This window comes from Nicotiana tabacum, chromosome 2 (assembly GCF_000715075.1).
Source record: "Nicotiana tabacum cultivar K326 chromosome 2, ASM71507v2, whole genome shotgun sequence".
NCBI lineage: Eukaryota > Viridiplantae > Streptophyta > Magnoliopsida > Solanales > Solanaceae > Nicotiana > Nicotiana tabacum.
Window position 1 is genome coordinate 17036253 of NC_134081.1, and position 22276 is coordinate 17058528.

The following is a 22276-nucleotide window of genomic DNA, read 5'->3' on the forward strand; positions in this document are numbered from 1 at the left end:
AATTCTTCTCATGGGACTTCAGCTGACATGAAGCATATTCAATAACTCGCCCCTCATGCATCAATACACAACCCAAGCCAACGCGTGAAGCGTCGTAATACACCGTATACATCCTCGAACCGGAAGGCAACACTAGAACTGGTGTTGTAGTCAAATTGTCTTGAGCTTCTGAAAGCTCGCCTCACAATCATCGGTCTAACGGAACGGAGCACCCTTCTGGGTCAATCTAGTCAAAGGTGCTGCAATGGATGAGAAGCCTTCCACAAATCGGCGATAATAACCTGCTAGCCCCAAGAAACTTCTGATCTCAGTCGCCGAAGTAGGACGAGGCCAACTTTGAATCGCCTTAATTTTCTTGGGATCCACCTTAATACCCTTGCCTGATACCACGTGTCCCAAAAATGCCACAGAATCTAACCAAAACTCACATTTGGAGAACTTAGCATATAGCTTCTGTTCCCTCAAGGTATGAAGCACCACTCTCAAATGTTGCTCATGCTCCTCCATGCTACGTGAGTAAATCAAGATGTCATCAATGAAGACAATAATAAAGGAATCGATATAAGGCATGAACACCCTGTTCATCTAATCCATAAATACCGCTGGGGCATTAGTCAGGCCGAATGACATCACTAGAAACTCATAATGGCCATATCTAGTACGTAAGGCAATCTTCGGAACATCTGAGTCCTGAATCTTTAACTGATGGTATCCCGATCTCAAGTCGATCTTAGAAAACACCCTAGCACCTTGCAACTGGTCAAACAAATCATCAAACGCGACAACGAGTACTTGTTCTTAATGGTGAATTTGTTCAACTGGCGGTAATCAATGCACGTCCGCATAGTCACATCCTTCTTCTTCACAAATAATACTGGTGTAGCCCAAGGTGATACACTCGGCCTGACGAACCCCTTCGCTAGCAACTCCTCAAGTTGTTCCTTCAACTCCTTAAATTCTTTCGGAGCCATACGATACGCTGGGATGGATATAGGCTGAGTGCCTAGAGCCAAGTCAATACAGAAATCAATATCACGATCTGGTGGCATGCCTGGAAGGTGAGAAGGAAACACATCGGCGAACTCCCGTACTACTGGCACTGAATCAACCGTCGGAAACTCTGCGGTGGTATCCCGAACATAGGCTAGATAAGCCAAACAACCCTTCTCGACCATATGTCGAGCCTTCAGAAAAGAGATAACCCGACTAGATGTACTGACAGACGAACCCTTCCATCGCTAAGGTAACAGTCTTGGCATGGCAATCAAGGATGGCATGATATGGGGATAACCAGTCCATGCCCAGGATGACCTCAAAGTCGGTCATATTCAGTAACCGAAGATCTACTCTAGTCTCAAAGAATAGGCAAGCAACCTATTATAACATATTAACGACGCATACAGTAAAAATATAATTTTTTTAATACAAAATTAAATGGAGCTAAGAGCTATATTATTTCAACTTAACAAGTGCGCCCACACCTTAAGGTCCCAATAATGTCCCAAAACCAGTCAAAGGAAAGAAGAATCTGGCTAAAAGCATCAAAGTGAGAGAACATTCCCAAAAACAAAAGGGTACTTAGTAACCAAAAACATTCTTTGTGAACGAAACAACCAAAAAAGACTGGAAAGCAATAGGGTCACATGCTAAAATTATCTTACAAATACTGGCATAAAACATGGGATGTTAGTCTTTTCCTCTACAAAACCTCTTATTATATAATTTCACACAAATTATGACAGAAGCTAGCCAAAAAAAGTAAAAAATGAATCTGCATAGATCATACTTCTAATTTTTCTTTATTAGGTTATAAGATACGGTCTCTGCATCATATTTTTCTTTGTCAGAAGCATGAAACAAACTAAGTTAGACCAGTTCGTCAAAATCAAGAACGAAAGATCTACGTAAAAATCTAGAAGAACAGTTAGTCCTGTTCTATTCTTCCTAGAATGTCGTGCAACAAATCAGAACAAGAAAAATGGAGTATAATATGCACTTAGTAGTCACGTTGTTCCAGTCTTTCAGTATTCTTTTGTTTTCTTTGACTACTCTCTGATGATCTCACTCATCTAGCTTTATTTTAAATTTTTGCGTGATTCTTGGTGGCAAATTGGGAACAGAACTCAAGAAGTCTTCTACCACCATACAGTAAACAAAAAGAAATTAAACTGAAATTATATGGCATATTCACCACCAAAAAACTGAAATTATCTATCAACTTCGGTCCTAAACTGTTGCTAAATCGCTCGTGGCTATCCGAATTTTTTAATAATCTATCGCTAAATCCATCTTTAAATAGAATTAGTGATCAATTTACCTGTTTAGCTACACAATTTGTCCATCGCTAATTTAGTAGTGATTTTGTTTAGTCTATTTTAAAAAGAATATCATACTTCCTTATTTAGAGCTAATTTAAGTTATAAATTTTCAATTTTAATCTTAATGAGATAATTTATAATCAAATAAATATTTTTGAGCTATTTTTTCCTTTTGGTAACAACTGTAAAATTATCATTGACAACAAATAAGCTACAAATTAGCAACACCTAAAGAGCACTCACTTCCACTGCCAATATTTGCAGGGGAGTTAGTCTCACAATATCATCTAATTACACAGTACAATTTTTGAACAATTTTAAACCACATGTTTCAATTATTTTTTTATTCTTTCGTAATTGTTTTTTCAGCGTTACATATAATCGAACTAGAGAAATACTATAAATAACAGAACCTTGAAGTTTGGGAACAGAAGGATTTTGTGTGTGTGGAATTGAGTGGGCATATATTTCGAGTCTTTTAAGAAGGTTGTCCCCATTTTTATGTTTGTACTTTGTAACAGTACCGTTTGTCTTACCCTCTTTGACTCTCTCTCTGTGTTCAGCTTCTCATCGTTGCTTTTTTACCCATTCTGAGAATTATTATTATGGAATCATTACTCAAGCCCCAAGAATCTTCTCATTGTATATTGGAGTAATACATCATAATTCATAGGCTAATCTTTCAGATATCATTATCGGAATTATAGCAAATGATCGACTTATACATCGGCAGCACAAAACACGAGACTTCTTTAAATTATCTTCTAAGTAGATATTTAATTTTGGTTGAGGTAAAAATTGAGAACAAGAAAATATAATATAACAACATATGCTCTTGTTCGTTTTCACTACAAATTTTATGCCAGTAATTGGTACCTGTTGTAGTATTTTGCATATTTTTATCTTTTTGTGCAGTGGCATGTAATTGGACCCCAATATTTTGCAGCCTCTCTTGTATGTTTTTGAGCTGTTTTTGCCCTTTTCTGTCAAATTTTGGTAGTTTTTGCCCTTTTCTGTCAGTCGCTAAAACACAACCTGATATTATTCTATTTTGACCTTTTTTTTGTCAGTCGCTAAAACACTAAGCCTCATATTATTCTATTTTGACCTTAGAGTAAGATATTTCACATTAAAGAGTAGTCGTTGTAAATTTTATCTTTTGTTGCCGCCACAAATATTACGTAGTAATTCTTGGAGTTTTGACTTCATTCTCAAGAATTCAGGACGAGCTCTTTAAATATTTTTTTTACAATTTCATAAGCTTGCAATCCGTAAAATAAAAGATGAAAGATTCTTTAAAAATCCAGCCAATCATTGATTTGCTTAATAAAGAACACCTAATTAATGTCAAATGAATACTCCATATTTTATTTTTTAGCTGCCACACACTCAGTAAATACAATCAAATATCTCTATAAAAACCTTATTTGTTCCGAAATGTTTTGACTGCTATAGTGAAATTCTGTTATAGAGGACATATATTATAACATAATATAATATTCGGTTCCGAGAAAAACTCGGCTTTTATAGTGAATAACTATTATATAGAGATACTGTTATAAAGAGGTCTTACTGTACTCTCAAATATTTTTCTTTGTAAAAATGAGGCACGTGGATGAGATTGGGAGCAATTTTAAAAAATTGAAAATTACAAAAAAATTCTAATGCTCATATCAAATCTCTAGTAGTGTAGCTGGAAGCAACTGAATCTCTAGAAAGTTGCTTCTTAATATTCTTTTTTCCTTTTCTATTTCAGCTCATATCTTACACCTATTAATTAAAAAGCATAATATATTGAAATCCCAGAATAACATGAAGTGACTAACACCAATGAACAGAATAATTATTAAGCATCAACATGGCAAAAGCTTACACACAAACGCGTCTTGGCGTAGTACTATATATACTGTCCTATAAACTGAATAATATGAACATTGAAGAATATACAATCTCCTTTTCAAATCCTCATTTTGAAGTTTGCACCAAACACTAAGCAACAGTACTGTTCTAGCTAGATGACGATGTTGGAAAAACTTGAGCTTCCAAATTGACAGGCAAAGTGAATGAAACGGAAGCTATTAAACTTCAAATAGGAAGTATGTACCCATAACTCTTTACACTTAGCGACTATCAGATATTTAAAAGATAACTAAAGTAATTGTCCATTATTTGTACACGTAAGACTGGTAAAACATGTAAATTTACACTGATATTGCCATTATAAAATGGATTAAAGTGGAATACATAATTTTATCAAATTGATATACCTTAACAGCCATATTAAAAATTCAAATTCAATTACTAAGTCAAGTTTCTTAATCTTATATATACTCGAGAACAACATTGCTTCAGACCATCATAACTAGCTAAAAGTCGTTTGCTAGAGATAAGTAATAATCAATGTCTTAATAAAATGTGAAGTAGTCCTAAGATATTTTTCTTTTTGTGGATAAATGGTATACGCCAAGCAATAATAAACCCATGAAGAGAATTGTAGAAGAAACATTGGCAAAAGAGTCGAATCCCAATACACAAATTCCATAAAATTTCAAACATGAAGATGATATACCATTAGAAATGTTAGCCATATGATCACCTTTACAGCCCAACACCTAGAGCCAATTACTTTGAAAATTAGACCTTCATGTCTACATAAAAGCTACTACAAAGAACTAATTAAAAAGTTCACTCAACCTCTTAACATCTTCTAACATATTACCATAGAAAACTACAAATATATCTAAAGAAAACACTTAAAATGAAAGGGGAAAAAGACTACCAAATCTAGGGTTTTTAGATGATCTTCACTAGAAGCTTTTGCTGATAAAATATATCGACTAGTGAGACGATGGGAAATCGTCGAGAGGAAACAATCCAGATCTTAAATGACCGCTCAGAGAAAAAAGGACATTTTTGTTGACTTTTTATAAGGCATTACTAGTAGAAGAAGAGCTAAAACTAGCAGAAAGATCACTCCAAGCACTAGCAGTATTCCAATTTTCATTCCCTTGAATTCCTAACAACTGTCTTGACAAAGCTGATTGATCTTGATTATGATTGTTATCTTCCATCTTCACTGAAGCCATCTGATTTAGCATTGACGTCGAGATTTTCGGCCTAATTTGACTTGTAGTACTCTCATTACCACCAAGAAATTGTACAGCCTCATTAACACCACCTTGAAACTGGTAATTATTAATACCAGAAGGCGAATTAGACGGATCAAATCCGCCAAAAAAGTTAGGAAATTGTTGTGCCATTTGCTGCTGCTGCTGCTGCTGCATCCGCCAGTGTTCAACGTTTACACTTGATAAAAGCGAAGCAACTCCACCACCACCAGCAGCACCGAGCAAATTATTGTTATTAACCATCATACCTTCACTGGTACCGCCTAATACGTTACCACTCGTAGAAAAATTCAAGTTCATGTTATTACCAGGAGTACTGAAGTGATGATGATCAGTTAATTGGCCTAAAGGTGACATGAAACGTAGAGGTGGAATTTGAGGGGACATTAGACCTAATAAACTAGCTGATGATGTTGGACCAGAAAAACTATTACTGTGTGAAGAAATTGTGCTTGTAGAACCAGAATTATTATTAGCAGCTTGACGACCATCAGTACTTGTGCTAGAAGCTGGAGACTTGGACGCATTATTATTGTTGTTGTTACTGCTTTTGCTACTGCTTCTTTTGTTTCTCCGACAACCACCACCCACGGGGACATTCCTCAGAGCGCCGCCTCTAGTCCAGTACCTGTTGGAAAAATCAATCATTTAATTTTCTCTCGAAGACAAGTGAAAGAAATTAATCTTGTTTAACTTGACTTACATAAAATGGCTACAATACTTGGGCATTTACGAAAACCTTGGAGTAACATTAATTAGCTGGTCTAGTACATATATCATATTTAATTAAATTTTCTCCCTTTTTTCTAATTCACATGAATAAATTCATACATGCATCCTCAGGTTAATTTCGTAATACATGAATTATATAAGAAAATTTATGTACTTGAGATGAATCTAGTTTATTTATATAAAAGTACCTTCTACAAGTCTTGCAAAAGTGTCTAGGCTGCGAAAGACTGTAGTTGTTGAAGTAGCAAAACTTGGTGTTTGATGATTCGCATCGAGGGCATTTTAGGGCTGTCTCAGGCATAGGTACGTTAGCTAACCGGGCTCGATCAGCCATCGAGCCCGGCCTAATAGAACCTGCACCACCGCCGCCATGTGGTTGAGGTGGTGGTGGAGGTGGTAGTGGCGGCGGTGTTGCAGTCTGAGATAGTGGTGATGTGAGCTGATAATGATTTGGAATATTACCTCCAGTTTGCTGAAAAAGAAGAAGAAACTAAGATATCAAGTGTATGCAAGAAATTTAAAGATGTAAAAAGAAGGAAGAATTTTTTTAAAAATAAAAAAGGTGAGAAGAATATTATCTTTAATGAATTCTTTTGCTTTTTTGGCAAAGAAGCTGCCATGGTTAGAATTAAGCATCAAAATGAAGAGGGGAAAAAACCATACCTGTTGCCAGTTGGCTGGATCAAGATAAGCTGGAATTGAGGAAAACACCATAGCTTCTTGAATGATCTTTAAAATTCTCTTTTGTAAAGTTAGATGGGGTTTTTTGGAAGGGGGATATTGTTAGTGGAGAATCACATCAAATTGGAAGGTGAAGAGAGAGAGAGAAGGCTATACTCTTCTTGCTAAAGGGAGAGAGAAAGAAAGAAAGAAAGCAAAGCAAGAAAAGATAAAGCAAAGAGAGAATATGAGAATAATGGAGCTCAAATAAAGTGAAGGGCTTTATGGTAGTAGCATATATATACATATATAACAGTTTGGGTCCTGGTTTGTTCTTACTCTAGTCCCATTTTTGTATTTTTTTACTTTTTAGTAGTTCGAGAGGGCTTAATATCTTTACTTTCTTAACCTTTAAGCTTCTTCTTAAATTAAACTTCTTGAGTTGTATCCCCACCCCCCACCTTAATTCCTTGCTCATATATTATATAGCATACAAAATGTGGTGGCTGTCATATCTGTCATGTTGCATGCATGGAAAAGCAGTGATAGATTATGGGAAATTTGGACCAAGATATATAGAGAGAGAGTTAAATGTGCCCCGACACTTTATTGTTAAATAAGATACACTTTTTAATTTTTAATATAAGAGCATTAAGCAAATTAAGCCAAGCTTCATGGTGTTAATAGTACAATTTATTTTGCTTGAATTTGTCAGTTAACGGTACTTTAGTGCTATATAATTTACTGTATTAGTCAATTGACTAATCGCTGATGCAAATTAAGGACATCAAAGACAATATTACCACAAACTATCATAAAAAGCTTACTCCAATACTTGGCGTATCTGTGTGTGTATATATATATATATATATATATATATATATATATATATATATATATATATATATATATATATATATATATATATTGTCCTATTTGTACAGTGTCACTTTTCGATAAAGAAATTTAATTGAACCTTCTTCAATAAACTGAGCTTGCCACTAAGAAGGGGTCAAGGAGCGCGAGCGTATATACCATATGCAATCCTTCCTTTACATTTACTTACCACAGGATATTTTCACATCTCTAAACCACAACTTACATTTACAATTAAAAAAAAATTGTTTTTTATTTGATGTTTAGTATAGATCTATTTTGGAGCCCGACTAATTCGATATTGACGCGGGAAAGTCTTACTTTGGAGGATCAAGCACTCCCTACCAAAGACTATACTTTATTTTTAAAATTCAAACCCAAGACTTTTGGTTAAAAATAAATACATACCACTCCTACCATAATCTTTTGTATTATTTACAAGGATTACATAAGAGTAGCATAGAGTAAGTTAAGAGAAAATAACAGTAAAACTAAAGCCAAAGAATTAAATTAAAGAAAAGGTCCCTAGGGCAACTACTGTGCATGGCAGTATATAAAATTGTAGGCTATGCTTTACCTACCAATGGATATAAAAAAATTTAAAGGGAAAAACAGTTAAATGATATAAGCAGCAGCAATAGACAGAGAACCCCACCTGCAGGGCCAACTCAGATATTTAAAGTAAAAGGAATCCGACATTCTGATAATTAAGTGTAACATATAATAATTCAAAGATCTCTAGGGCTAAGCAACTTAGCAGAGTGGTAAAGACACAACAGTTTCAGAAAGTTCTTTTAAGAAGGGGTAGAAAAAAGAAAAAGAAAAAGAAAAAGAAACCTTGAACTAGCTCTTGTTTTTTAAATTTATTGAATGTCCTTTACTCGTTCTGCAGAGTTTAGTTTACTTAAACAGAATAAAACGAGCTTTTTTTTTTTTTTTTTTTTTTTTTGCATCTTACTGACTCTCTTTGTCCTTCTTGATATCTCATAGCGACTATTTTTATATCGTTTTATGTGATGTTACACACGGTTAAACTTTAAAGAGGCAACCGGGACTATTACTTCGTTTACTTTTATTTGTCCACTATATATATATTAAAAATATATTTTTATTTTTGTTTATCCATTTTAGTAAATTAAGTAATTTTTTTGTTTTATCCTTATAATTTACTACTCATTTCTTAAATTATTTTTAATTTTTTTTGAAATACTATTATTATTATTGTAAAATATGTACTTCAATTATTATTTTTTAAAGGGAGTGCAAAGCCCATTATGAACAAGTGAAAAGAGGGAGTATAGTTGATAGTTGATACAGAAAAATCTTTTTCTTTTTCTTTTTTGAATAGGCTCTATCTCTAAGTCATACTATATTTAAACCAAAAAAAAAGTACAATTATCAAAGAGTTAAAGTTTGTTTTGCTGACGCTGTGACATATGTTTAAGTCACTTAAAAACTAATTGAGACAAGTGTCAGGTTAATTGACAAGATGAAAAGTACTAACTTAGTATGGTCAGTTATTTAAAAAATTAAATTACCATGTTTCTCTATATAACTTAAAGCCGTTATGAAGAAATTAAATTATTGATATTTTTAATCAACCAGAGGACAAGTATTTTTTTCCAAAACATAGCATTAAGTACATCAACATTCATAACAGTGCTACATTAGGGAATTGGACTTGATCTTGGTTCACTTATTTCTTGATCCATTTAAGAATGTAGAGTTCGTATTAAGCTAGCGCTATATATATATATATATATATATATATATATATATATATATATATATATATATATATGTGTGTGTGTGTGTGTGTGTGTGTGTGTGTATAAAGTTAATAAGCGAACCATCGCAAATCTATAGCTTTGATTAAAGCAAATCCTGAAATATAGTAATATGTCATGCCTTGGCAAATAAATATGAGAGAGAGGTTCTAAGTGCAGTCGCATCTCCTTCGTCGACTTCTGGAAAATACTCTTTGACTATGCCATTAAATATTTGTCAAGTCCAAAGAACAATTCTTATCAAGTTATGTTTACTAATTTCATCACAAATTCAAAATGTAATGTATTAAAAATCTTAAAGTTTACAAACTCAGTCTTTGCAACTTACCCCTTCAATAGTTGTGCATATCTATCAATGTTCTGCTTTTTCTCTTCGCAAAACTTGCTATATAAATATAAGTTGCAGCATTGAACCGAAGCAGATAGGAAAATATATAATGAAAGAAGAGAGCTAATAGCCGTATCAATAACAAGTGAAAATTCTTTTGAAATTAAAAATAAAAAATAAAAAATTAGAGAGATGTAATACTTTTTCCTTTCCTAGTAACCAAACAAAGATGGGAGATAACAATCTATAATCACTTGCTTAATTTGATGAATCATATCGTATGATAGTAGTCACGTACAAATCCTTATGGCATAGAGAAACAAATTAAATGTTAAATCATAAAAATGATGTTAGAAAAGATATTCATATGTCCCCAAATATTCAGCCATAAGTTTGGTGGGGTGTATAAATGTTAAAAGCAGCTTATTCAAAAGGTATATAAATGTTAAAGTTGTTTATGTAAAAGCTCCATGATTTTACGTTTAAAACTATTTAATTTCCTTGTAATTCAGATAATTAGCAAATGTAGATTTTTCTCTACTGACTCTTGCTTGCAAGAAGATATATATATATTTTTTTCAGATGACGGTTATCCCGTATCCGAGTAGCTTGTCGTTCACCTCAATTATCTTGCAGGAAGTTGTAATATATGGTTACTACACAAATTAATTTATAAATCTGCAATTTGATTTGTGGCAACTTAAGGGTAATAATAGTGATTAAAAGGTAAAAGGTCTTTTTGATGGATGTTTGATCTTTTAAAGTGTCTAAGAATTCTGGTAAGGGAGATAATACGAGTGTTTGCCTTTAAGTGTAGCATTTTAAAATCAACATTTGCCTCTCTCTCAAAATTATCACGAATACATCCCACCCGCCAGCACAAATAGGGGTAACTCTATTCACTAAAATTTAGGCAAGTAAGAAAAAATTACCTAATATTTTGGGTAACTCTATTCACTAAAACTTAGGCAAATAAGAAGAAATTACCTAATATTTTTGTCTCGGCCAGGATTTATTGTTCCACTCTTCTAGATTAAGCGGAAAAGTGTAAAGATGAAAGGGAATTACTTCAAAATTCAAATTCCCTGAAGGACCTATTTTGTTTTTATTTTACTTCAGCTTAAAATTGATTAATGACTACTGAATAAGTGAATCAGATTTGATCATTTTCATTCAAAATATAGGAGAACTTATACTAGTCCAAAGATCTTTTTTTTTCCTTATATGATAATCAAACATAGACTAAACTTTTAAAAACAGTGTACTAATTTAAGCATAAAATGAAAGATTAAACAATTCAACCAAACTAGTCCCTTCTCTCTCTCTTTTTCACTGCACACGAAATCCTAACACTAAGTTAAACTAAGTTAAACTATGTTATATGCCTAACACTATATCAAAATTTATTTTATTGTAATGGTGTATGTGAACCTGGGTAGAGTAGAATGGGTACAGAATTTCATATAGCCAATCCCAACTAACAAGGGATTGAGGCATAATTGAACCACTCGTTGGTTGATATAAAATCGTAGAAATGACACCAGGTAGTCACTCTAAAGAGCTGATATTTAAGAATTAGTCAGTGTGCCCTGAATTTTAGTTTTTCCATTCAATTTTTCGGGACAAAAGTGTCATGAATTGTTCTAAAGTTAAAATAAGTGTTAGCTAATCTCTAAATAGCATCCCTAAGAATGGCTATCTATACACTTGCCCATGCTACAGAAATGAATGCCTCACACAAAATGAAAAGAAAGATTTTCACGAGGAAAAAGATCACTTATTTACATTGTCTTGACCTGAAATTTTCAATATCAAGGAGCTTTAGTACAAGTTTCTCTAGGCTTCTTGAGCCTGCTGATGGTTTGACAGCATCTGGACTTCCATTAACTATACAAGGATCTTTACCTAGAGCAGAACTTCCCATACACCAAGCCCCGGGTGAAAACCGGCCATGAGATCTTCTCAAGATGTCCTTGTCAATTTTATCAAGAACCGGATCATCTGTAGCAAAAGTACGAGCAAATGGGACACCACTCTGGACCATGTCCTCAAAGTGCTCGAGCGTTAAATTTATAGGATACTGCTTTGGGGGATTGTCCCATTTGATGTAATGCAAGTCGTGGTTCACTGTCGTGTTCTGGTAGTCTTTGTGATTGCAGACAATTGTGTGGAAGTAGCCCTCAAGAGAATACAAGAAATTTGTATAGTACATCAGAAGAGTGCGCGGGAGATTGTCCCAGCCCCAAATACAAAACTCAAGGAATGACCTTGAGAGCATCACCCATTCAGAACCTGGAGATGAATTCACAACAACAGCAAACCCTATGAGTTCCCACAAGGAGGGTCTGGGGAGAGGGTAGTGAGTACGCAAACCTTACACCTTACTACCATGGGAAGGCAAAAATGAATTCAAAACAGTAAAATGAATCTATTAGGGAAACAAAAACGTCTTAATAAAAAGAGAGCTAAATGTTAAGCATTTATTGAAGATCATGGGCTACATGACACCCTTTTTTTTTTTTGATAAAGTAATGTAGCGATCATGGGAAGGAAAGCCTTGGCGTAACTAGTAAAGTTGCTGCCCTGGTGACCAGGAGGTCACGGGTTCGAGCCGTGGAAACAGTTTCTAAGACTGCGTACGATAGACCATTGTGGTCCGATCCTTCCCTGGACCCGCACATAGCGGGAGTTTAGTGCACCGGGCTGCCCTTTTTTTTCTTAATGCAGCGATCATGGGCTATATGACTTCAGAAAAAATGATGATTAAAAGGACAAATTCTACATGGGGATATGCTCCTTAATATATTTTGTGGGAAAGAATAAGCAAGTGCCAATTAATCAGCCGATGAATGGCATAAATTATCTATCTTACACAACTTCTTGGTGCCACTGTTTTGCTCAGAATTAGGAAGGCATAAAGCATATCATTTCGATACAATCAAGTGGAAAGAAGACTCATAATCCATGAAACTCACTCCTAGTTTTATTATAGATAGCAGTTAAGAGAAAAAGTTCAAATATCATCTTGAAAGCAATCTACTCCTGTGCCCCTATGTCTATGTGTTTTGCATATGATGGTAACAAGTTAAGGAATCGAAAAGGAAGATGAAGGCTAATTATAAGCAAATTTCCAAATAAGAAAATGGAACGATCTAGTCCTTCCATCTCCTCCCCTAGGCCAATCCCAAAAAAAAAAAGATAGCAGTATACCATCTGCTATACTTTAACGTTTAATACCGGTAGGAAACATGTTACTCTGCCTGCAGAATACTCTTAGACCTCTGTTTTCTTATGGGTTGTTCTTAGAGCACTGTTAAAGCTCGGAAAACATAGATAAGCACCAGAAGAGCGCCAACATCCCCGATACATTTCCCACTTAACTCCCTACTTAGATGAAGCTACCCTTACAATCATTCAATAGAAACTTATAACAAATACATAGACAGCCCTTTAAACTTGCCCTGATTTTTCATCCAGACACCTAAACTAAGCATATGACCTGTTGGACATTTCAACTATACCCAAAGTGTACCAATTAGACACTTGAGGCACAATCAGTTAAAATTTTCAAGCGCGTGAAATTTAACTGCGGGTGACGTGGCAGAAGAACCAATAAAAAGAAACACATCAGCAAAGAGAAAAGCAAAAACACTTGAGGAAAAAAGAACTCTTCATCTCCTTCTTCAAAAATAAAAACTGGCCAGACTTACAGAAAGAAGTCCAAAAACGATGGAGCACATTTTTTACTTCATTAGCTGCAAAATGTAAGTGTAAAACGGAAAGAAAGTGGGAAAAAACTAAACATGAATAGGACACCGTTGAAAATTTTCTTGGTAAAAATACCCACCTTGTTTGGAAACGTAGAGTAATAACATACCATAGACCCACTTGGCGTGGAAAAACAAAGTGGATATCATAGACCCACTTTGCTTGGAAACACAAATTGGCTGAAAATGGCTTTAAAGAATGGCAGGTAAAATCCTTACTGTGCCAGATAAATGAAAAATGGTGCTCAACAGAAACATCTTTCTTCCATCGGCTATATTACATTTGCACTTCTCGGCGACTATTTGGAGTTCTGGGAAAATTTTGAAGAGCATGCAGCATGCAGCATTTGAGAGTTTTGAGATTGGATGCTGCTGTTAAAAATTTGAATTATTATGTAATGTATATTTCCTTGCCAGTTAAACATTGATGCACTGCTCTTGTATTGGCCATATATTCTAGATGGTTGCTAGAATAAAATGGCAGAAATACCGTTGTGGAGTGACAGGAAAGTAACTGGAATGAGCTTTCTTCAAGAAGAAGAAAGAACGGGAGAAGAATTGGTTTGAATATGTGGCTGAAGAAATTGCAGAAGAAATGAATTTGGAAAAAGAAGAGTAAATAGAACAAAAATGATCGGATAATTACTTTTCCAGTGAAGTTTTATATTATCCGGCAAACACTTTGTTGTAGCTTAGCATAACACCATTCCACACACTTAATTTTGAGTAAGAAGCACGCACTTGCCAGTCAGCATTTCGTGTCTAATTGGTACACTTTGAGTATAGTTCGAGTGTCCAATAGGTCACATGCTTAGTTTAGATGTCTAAACGAAAAATTGGGACTAGTTTAAGGAGCCGCCTATGTATTTGGCCTAACATACTTTTATCATGTAACTGTGCTATCTACCTTATGAGAAAACTGAGTACTAATCTTTACTTTGTTCCGAGTTCCCTCCTCAAAAATCAACCTACGCCCTATCAGTGAAGTAAAAAAGGCAAATGAATCACTAAATGTAGAACACAAATATACACGAATATATATAGGTGAATCCGGAAAAGGAAGCAAATCTCGAGCAGTACCCATGAACACCTTGAAAGAAGCAGGCATTGATCTTTTCTCCTTAGCCCAGAATACACCAGATTTCTTCATATGATATAAACCAGGATCTATGATAATAGGCCTCGCCCTTGAAAACCTAGAAAATAGAATAAGTAACTCAAAGTTACTTAACAGCAATCATCACAGATAAGATCTGTTTGCCATCAGACATCAGAAAGAAGACGCTGTAGAAACAAGTGAAGTGATAGTATGCTCACTCTTTATAACCAATATTACTTGAGTGCTCAAGAAAATTCAGATCCCTAGGCAAGTATGAGAAAATGTGTAGTATATCTGGAACAAACAGAAAAGTGATTAGATGAATAAAGATGATTGTAACAAATGTTGATAACTGGAAGCTGGGAATAGCTAAGAGTTTAACCACATTAGAAAAAGAAAAGGAAATGACCAGACGAAAAAACTGATTGAAAGTTAGTGGCTTTCAGGTTTCTTCACCAAATAATTAAGGCGAAATAGAACAGAATCAATTACGGTGAAAATGAGACAGACTCAAAAATGCAGCATACAAGTAGAAACAAGATGTAATACTTTTGTATCTATTTGATAAGACAACCTATTCTGCTGTTTACAGAGAACTAATTACTCTTAATCGACAGTATGACATTCCTTACATACACCATACTTAAGACCAGACCTCGAATTTACACAGCTTTAGCAGAAGCTATAATCAATTGTTTTAACGTATAAACTACATATCCTTCAAAAGGTGGTGATAATGAGATTCTCATAAGTCATAACTGTAACTTATTAGGAATAATCAACTGAAAAGACTATATAAACTTGTGATATAGATTTTTCAAGACCTCAATTACAAGGTGCAAATATTCAAGTAATTAACTTAATAAAATTGCTCCTTCCCCATGTACCAAACAAAAAGGGAAAGAAAAAAAACAATTAGAAAAAATGATAATACTACTTCTAGCTTAGAATAGAGTATAAAGGACAGCCCGGTGCACAATGTATTCCACATTCATGCAGGGTCCAGGGAAGGGCCGCACCCAAGGGGTGTGATGTAGACAGCCTAACCTAGTGTAAGCATTAGTGGTTGCTTCCACGGCTCGAACCCGTGACTTATATGTCACACGAAGACAACTTTATCGTTGCTTCAAGGCTCCCCTTCTAGCTTAGAATAGAGTATGAACTTATTAAAATGTAAGCAAGCTATTTCCAGCCACACAACTTCTCCTTATTCCAACATTCACCATATAAAGACTACACTTCCTATCAAATTGAAACAACAAATTAGGGTGAGCCAATCAATTTAAAATTTTGTGAGCAAACGCTGCTGAAGAGCAGCATTTGGATCAAATTCATTATCATCAGCGCAAATTAAAGATTTTAAGTCTGGTTCAGAGTATCACTACATCCATTACTCCTTCATGACAATAAGTGCAACTAAGTACAAGTATACACATTTCAAAATATTTCAACTGCATAGACAATTCAAGCCAAATAAAAATGGCGCACATCGAACAAATCACATCCACTGATTATCATTGTATAAATAAATAAAGGAAATGTTAATCAAAGTACTAACCATCTTGGGTCAAAAGGGGATAATCAGATGCACTAAGATTAATAAACCAATCCCAATTCTTAGGCAGCTTCAAGAGAATAGCAATTGCATGTAATGTGGAAGCTAACATAGTAGGCCCTTTATAAGTAACAAGATCTGATTTACCAACAACCTTAACATTCCCAAACTCCCTCATAACAACCTCTGACTTAACATACTTAGCCAACTCCAATCTCTCACTGTCTGAAGCCTCCAAATCAAGATGCAACAAATAATAATTCCTAGGATGATACACTGCCTGAAGCAGCCGTTTTATCCTAACGACGTCGTTTTTTGTACCCGAAATTAAATAAGCTAATCGAGGCAGCTCAGGCAAGATTTCAGCTTTTGCACTAAAAAGATTTGATTTTGAATGTGGGTTTGAAGATTTAGGCCTAATTGAGGAACTGGGGTTGGAAAAAATTAGTGTAAAAAGCAGTATTAGAGCCAAGATTGTGACTACGATAATGGGTGTTGACCATTTTTTATGGTGGATGAATCCAATGTGACTTCTTTTCATTGGTAAAAAAAAGTTATGTTTGGGTTTCTGGATTTTCTGATACTAGAGGGGAAGATCTGTGTAAGCTTAGTTTCAAAGAAATTGAAGGGAAAAATGTAGGTGTGGGGTTAGAGTTGGAGGTTGGAGTCGGATTTGGCCGGGGAGTGACTTGTTACCTGTCGCCAATATCTAATTATTCATGTAGTAATTAACTTCTTCTTCTTCTTCTTTTTTTTTTCTTTTGTTTTTCGTAGATTGTGATTAATTTTATCCCGCATAAAATTGCCTTACTTTTTGGATGTGTTTAGTAGGGGGAAAATAATCTCTGCCAATTTTTTCATATTTAATTGGTTAAATATATTTGTGAAATCATGTTTTGTAGAAAAACAAATAAATTCCTTAAAAATCAGAAAAATGATATGTAAATCATGAATTGGATGTGTTTGGCTCTGATACCATAATAAGGAAATAGACTTTAGATCTAACTAAATCCTAAAAGTAAAAGCTAGCTCAAAGGTGAAGATTGCTCAAGATCATGTATAACAATAATAACCTTTTCAATTGATGTGGGAGCTCAATGCATACCCTTACCATTAGCAAATCGTTTCATATTTGTCCTTACAATTAATGGAATTCTAACATAAAATAGATGAACTATATGTATTCAAATTTATCCCTTAATTTTTTATTATAATGTAAAATTATCTTCAAGTTGGAGTTTCTTTAGGGTTCAAAAGTAAATAATGATGGGTCCATCCCATGCCCAGGTGAAGGAAAAAAGACTTTCTTTGGCTTTGAAATGTCGAGTCAACCAAGTGCACAGTAAGGAAGATTTTTTCGATAGATCTTCCTTTTGTTTCACAATGTGGTATTTGACTTATGCTATTAACATGATATCACTGATGACATCAATGAAGCAATCCTAGGCACTATAAATAGGTGTATTTGCTCTCAGTTGTAAGACACACCAAACGTATGGAAAGAAAACAATTCACAGAGTAAGAAGCAAAATACTCTATGAGGAAAAATATAAAGAATTTGAGCAGAATTGTAGTAAGGTTAGAAAATCAAAAGAGAGTTATTTCTTTTGAGTGTGTAGTGGTCTTGAAGTATTTTATTCGAACCACAAATTATAAAATCCTAGCTATAGTAAAATCAGTTGCTCCTCTAGGGCCGTGGTTTTTCCCTTATTCAGAAGGGTTTTCACGTAAAAATCTCGATGTCCTTATTTTTCTTATTATTACCGTTAGTTACTGTATTTTAGTAATCCGTATTTATTACAGTCGTATACTGTAAATATTATTTCTATGGGGATTATTTTCCCAATTAGTATCAGAGCGAGATTCTGCTTATTCACAGAAATATTATTTACGGTTAATTTTACACAGTGACAAAAAATATCAGGAGTAACATATGAAGTAACAAGATTCAACAGTAATAATGGTTTCTCCATATGGTAAAGAAGGATGAATGACCTATTCATCCGACAAGGGTTAGACATCACACTAGATGGTAAAGAGGCAAAACTCGACATCATGAAAGCCGGGGATTGGGTAGACATGGATAAGAAAGTAGCTAGTGCAATCAGACTGCACTTGTCTGATGAAGTACTCAATAATGTCGGGGACGAAAATAATACATGTGGTATTTGGAAAAGACTAGAAAGTCTATACAAGTCCAAATCCTTAAAAATAAGTGACTATTGAGAAAGCAATTGTATGCCATTCATATGGGTGAAGGTACATATTTCTTGTCCGATTTAAATATGTTTAATGGATTAGTCACGCTGCTGCCAGATCTCGGAGAAACAGTCACTGATGTAGATAATGTTATCTTGCTTCTAAACTTGTTGCCATATTCCAATGATAAATTGGAAACAACCATCCTACATGTTAGAGATACCATCGAGTTAAAGGAGGTCACATCATCCATCATACTCAATGATAAGACGAGGAAGAAGGTCAAAAATCAGGGGCAGACTCTTATCATAGAAAATGGAGGAAGAAGCCTTTATAGTGCATCGAGTAGCCGTGATAAATCCAAAGCTCGTGGAAAGTCAAGGAACCGGTCAAAAGGTAGAAATTGCTGCAGTTGTGGTCAACCCAGTCACTTCAAAAGAGATTGCCCAAAGAAAGGTCGAGGCGAGAGTAGTGACCAGAAGAATGATGATAACACAACTGCAGCAGTGCACAACGATGATTCGGTGGTTCTCTTCGCGCACGAGGAGAAGGAATGCATGTACTTAGCAATCTTAGAATCAGAATGAGTGGTTAACACAACAACATCTTACCATGCCATACTAGCAAGAGAATTTTTCTGTAGGTACAAAGTAGGAGACTTTGGGATGGTAAAGATGGAAAATGCTAGTCACTCAAAGATTGTGGGGATTGTTGACATTTGTATCAAGACAAATATCGGATACATACTAGTTCTAAAAGATGTGTGGCACGTAACAGATCTGCGGATGATTTTGATTTCAGGGATCTCTCTAGATCGAGAGGGGTACGTGAATCACTTTGCTTATAGGAAGTGGAGACTCACCAAAGGATCATTAGTGATTGCTAAAGGAGTTGCTCCTTACACGTTGTACAAGACAATCCCTGAGATATGTGTAGGTGGATTACATACTATTATAGATGATACGCCTGCAGATTTATGGCACTGAAGATTAGGCCATATGGGTGAGAAGGGATTGCAGATCCTAGCCAAGAAATCACTTATCTCATTTGCGAAAGGTACAACTGTGAATCCCTATGTTTATTGTTTATTTGAAAAACAACATAGGATATCGTTTCAAGTAACTCATGGAAGAAAATTGAATGTACTTGATTTAGTATATTCTGATATTTGTGGTCCAATGGATGTAGAATGAATGAGAGGTAACAAATATTTTCTCACATATATTGATGATGCTTCAAGAAGCTTATGGGTTTATCTCTTGAGAACAAAAGACCATGTATTTCAAGTCTTCTAGAAAATTTCATGCTCCGGTGGAATGTGGTCGAGATTTATGGTGATCAATCAACAATGACCAAAAATGATAATAGTATAATCACTAATCTTGTTATCGCTCTTACTGTACCTATACGTAAGCCTTCCACAGGTGAAGAATGGCATACAGAAGGTGCAGATGAAGAGGTTGTTGGGCAGGGGGAGCACCCTAATCCACAAGAGGAAGAAGAAGAGCAACAACAAGAAGAAAAAGGACAACAACCTTTGAGAAGATATGAAAGAGAGAAGATATAGTCCACAAGGCATCCTTCTTCAGAGCATATCCTCGTCATTTATGAGGGGGAGCCAGAGAATTTCAGTGAGGTGTTGTCTCATCTGGAGCCAATCCAGTGGATGGAAGCCATGCAAGAAGAGATGAATTCTCTATAAAGGAATGGCACGTATGAACTGGTTGAACTTCCAAAAGGCAAAAGACCGTTCAAGTTCAAGTGGGTCATTAAGCTCAAGAAAGATTGAAACGACAAGTCGGTCAGATACAAAGCTCGATTGATGGTAAAAGGTTTTGAACAGAAGAAATGTATTGATTTTGATGAAATTTTCTCACTTATTGTAAAAATGACTTATATTCGAACAATTTTGAGTTTGGTAGCTAGCCTAGATCTTAAAGTGGAGCAGTTGGATGTGAAAAATGTATTTCTACATGGAGATTTGGAAGAAGAGATTTATATGGAGCAGCCAAAAGGTTTTGAAGTAAAGGCAAAGAAACACATGGTGTTTAACTTGAAAAAGACTCATTATGGTCTAAAACAAGCACCAAGCCATCGGCACAAAAAATTTGACTCATTTATGAAAAGTCAAATATACACAAAAAAAATTTCTAGATCCATGTGTATACTATAAGAAATTCTCAAACAATAACTTTATCATCTTGTTGTTGTATGTGTGACATGGTGATTGTAGGATAAGATAAGAAGTTGATTGCCAAGTTGAAGGAAGATTTGTCCGAGCCATTTGACATAAAATATTTGGATCCAGCACGACAAGTTCTACGAATGGATATTGTCCAAGATAGGACAAATAAAACTTTGTTGCTATCACAAAAGAAGTACATTGAACGTGTGCTTAAACGCTTTAACATGATAAGTGCTAAACAAGTTAACACGCCTCTTATTGGTCATATGAAGTTGAGAAAGAAAATGTGTCCTATAACAAAGAAAGAGAAAGAAAGCATGGCTAAAGTCCCATATTCCTCTGCCATCGGGAGCTTAACATATGCATTGGTACGAACCAGACCTGATATTGTTCATGTTGTCGGTGTTTTTAGCAGGTTTCTTGATAATCCCGGGAAAGAACATAGGGAAGCTCTAAAGTGGATACTCAGGTATCTAAAAGGAACCTCGGATGAATGCTTGTATTTTGGGAGAACAGATCCAGTCTTGAAGGGTTATACAGATGCTAATATGACCGGTGATACTGATAATAAAAAATTCACTACTGGATTTTTATTTACTTTTTCAGGGGGAGCTATATCATGGTAGTTTAAATTGCAGAAGTGCTTTGCACTTTCAACAACTGAAGCGGAGTACATTGCTGCTACAGAAGCTGGCAAGGAGATGGTATGACTCAAGAAATTTCTTCAAGAGATTGAATTGCATCAAAATGAGTATGTTGTCTATTGTGATAGTCAAAGTGCAATAGACTTGAGCAAGAACTTCATGTACCATGCAAGAACAAAACATATCAACGTAAGATATCATTGGATTCGTGAGCAAGTGGAGAACGAATCTTTGTAGGTCAAGAAGATTTACACGAGTGAAAAATCCTATGGATATGTTGACCAGGGTAGTACCGAGAGAAAAGTTTGAGCTATGCAAAGAACTTGTCGGCATGATCTCTATATAAAAAACTAGAGATACCTCCTTCAGGTGGATGGGACTGGAGGGGGGGATTTGATGGGTCCATCCCATGCCCATGTGAAAGGAAGAAAGCTTCCTTTGGCTTTGAAATGTCAAGCCAACCAAGTTCACAATAAGGAAGATTTTTTCGACAGATCTTCCTTTGGTTTCATAATGTGGTATTTGACTTGTGCTGCTAACATGATATCAATAAAGAAATCCCAAGCACTATAAATAGGTTCCTTTGCTCTCAGTTGTAAGACACACCATGTAATGACCCGATCGGTTATATTGAGCTCTAGCACATTGTTCAGCAGTTTGAGGCCATGAACAACATCACTTCAGGTAATATGACTGGTACACGTGGTCGGAATTAAAATTTTGAAAGTTCAGAGTTGATTTGAAAAGAAAATTCTCATTTTGGAAGCTTTAAGTTGGAAGAATTGACTAAGGTTAGATTTTTGAGTAAACGATCTCGGAATCAGGATTTGAAAGTTCTAACATGTTCGTATGATGAATTCGGACTTGGGCGTATGTCCAGATCGGATTTTGGATGACCCGGGAGCGTTTCGGCGCCTATTGTGGAAGTTGGCACTTTGGAAGAATTTCATAAATTTGGATTGAAGTGCATTTCAATATTATCAATGTCCGTTTGGGAT

General features: G+C 35.1%; 2 protein-coding genes across 3 annotated transcripts; both read right to left on the bottom strand.

Moving 5' to 3' along the window:
* Positions 1-4838: 4838 nt before the first annotated feature.
* Positions 4839-7144, bottom strand: LOC107777899 (uncharacterized). Its single transcript, XM_016598065.2, has 3 exons — positions 6842-7144; positions 6367-6650; positions 4839-6074 (listed from the first exon to the last, which is right to left on the bottom strand). Exons 1-3 carry the CDS (start codon positions 6890-6892, stop codon positions 5243-5245), a joined length of 1167 nt encoding a protein of 388 aa, XP_016453551.1. The 5' UTR covers positions 6893-7144; the 3' UTR covers positions 4839-5242.
* Positions 7145-11573: 4429 nt separating this feature from the next.
* On the bottom strand, positions 11574-16969 carry LOC107824253 (beta-glucuronosyltransferase GlcAT14C-like). Of its 2 annotated transcripts, XM_016651000.2 has the most exons (4): positions 16254-16966; positions 14914-14989; positions 14677-14792; positions 11574-12121 (listed from the first exon to the last, which is right to left on the bottom strand). In XM_016651000.2, the coding sequence occupies exons 1-4, from the start codon at positions 16789-16791 to the stop codon at positions 11607-11609; spliced, it is 1245 nt and encodes a 414-aa protein (XP_016506486.1). In that variant the 5' UTR covers positions 16792-16966; the 3' UTR covers positions 11574-11606. The 2 variants fall into 2 exon arrangements, with proteins under 2 accessions (XP_016506486.1, XP_075087432.1); XM_075231331.1 differs by lacking the exons at positions 14677-14792; positions 14914-14989 and having other exon boundaries at positions 16254-16969.
* Between the last annotated feature and the right edge of the window lie 5307 nt (positions 16970-22276).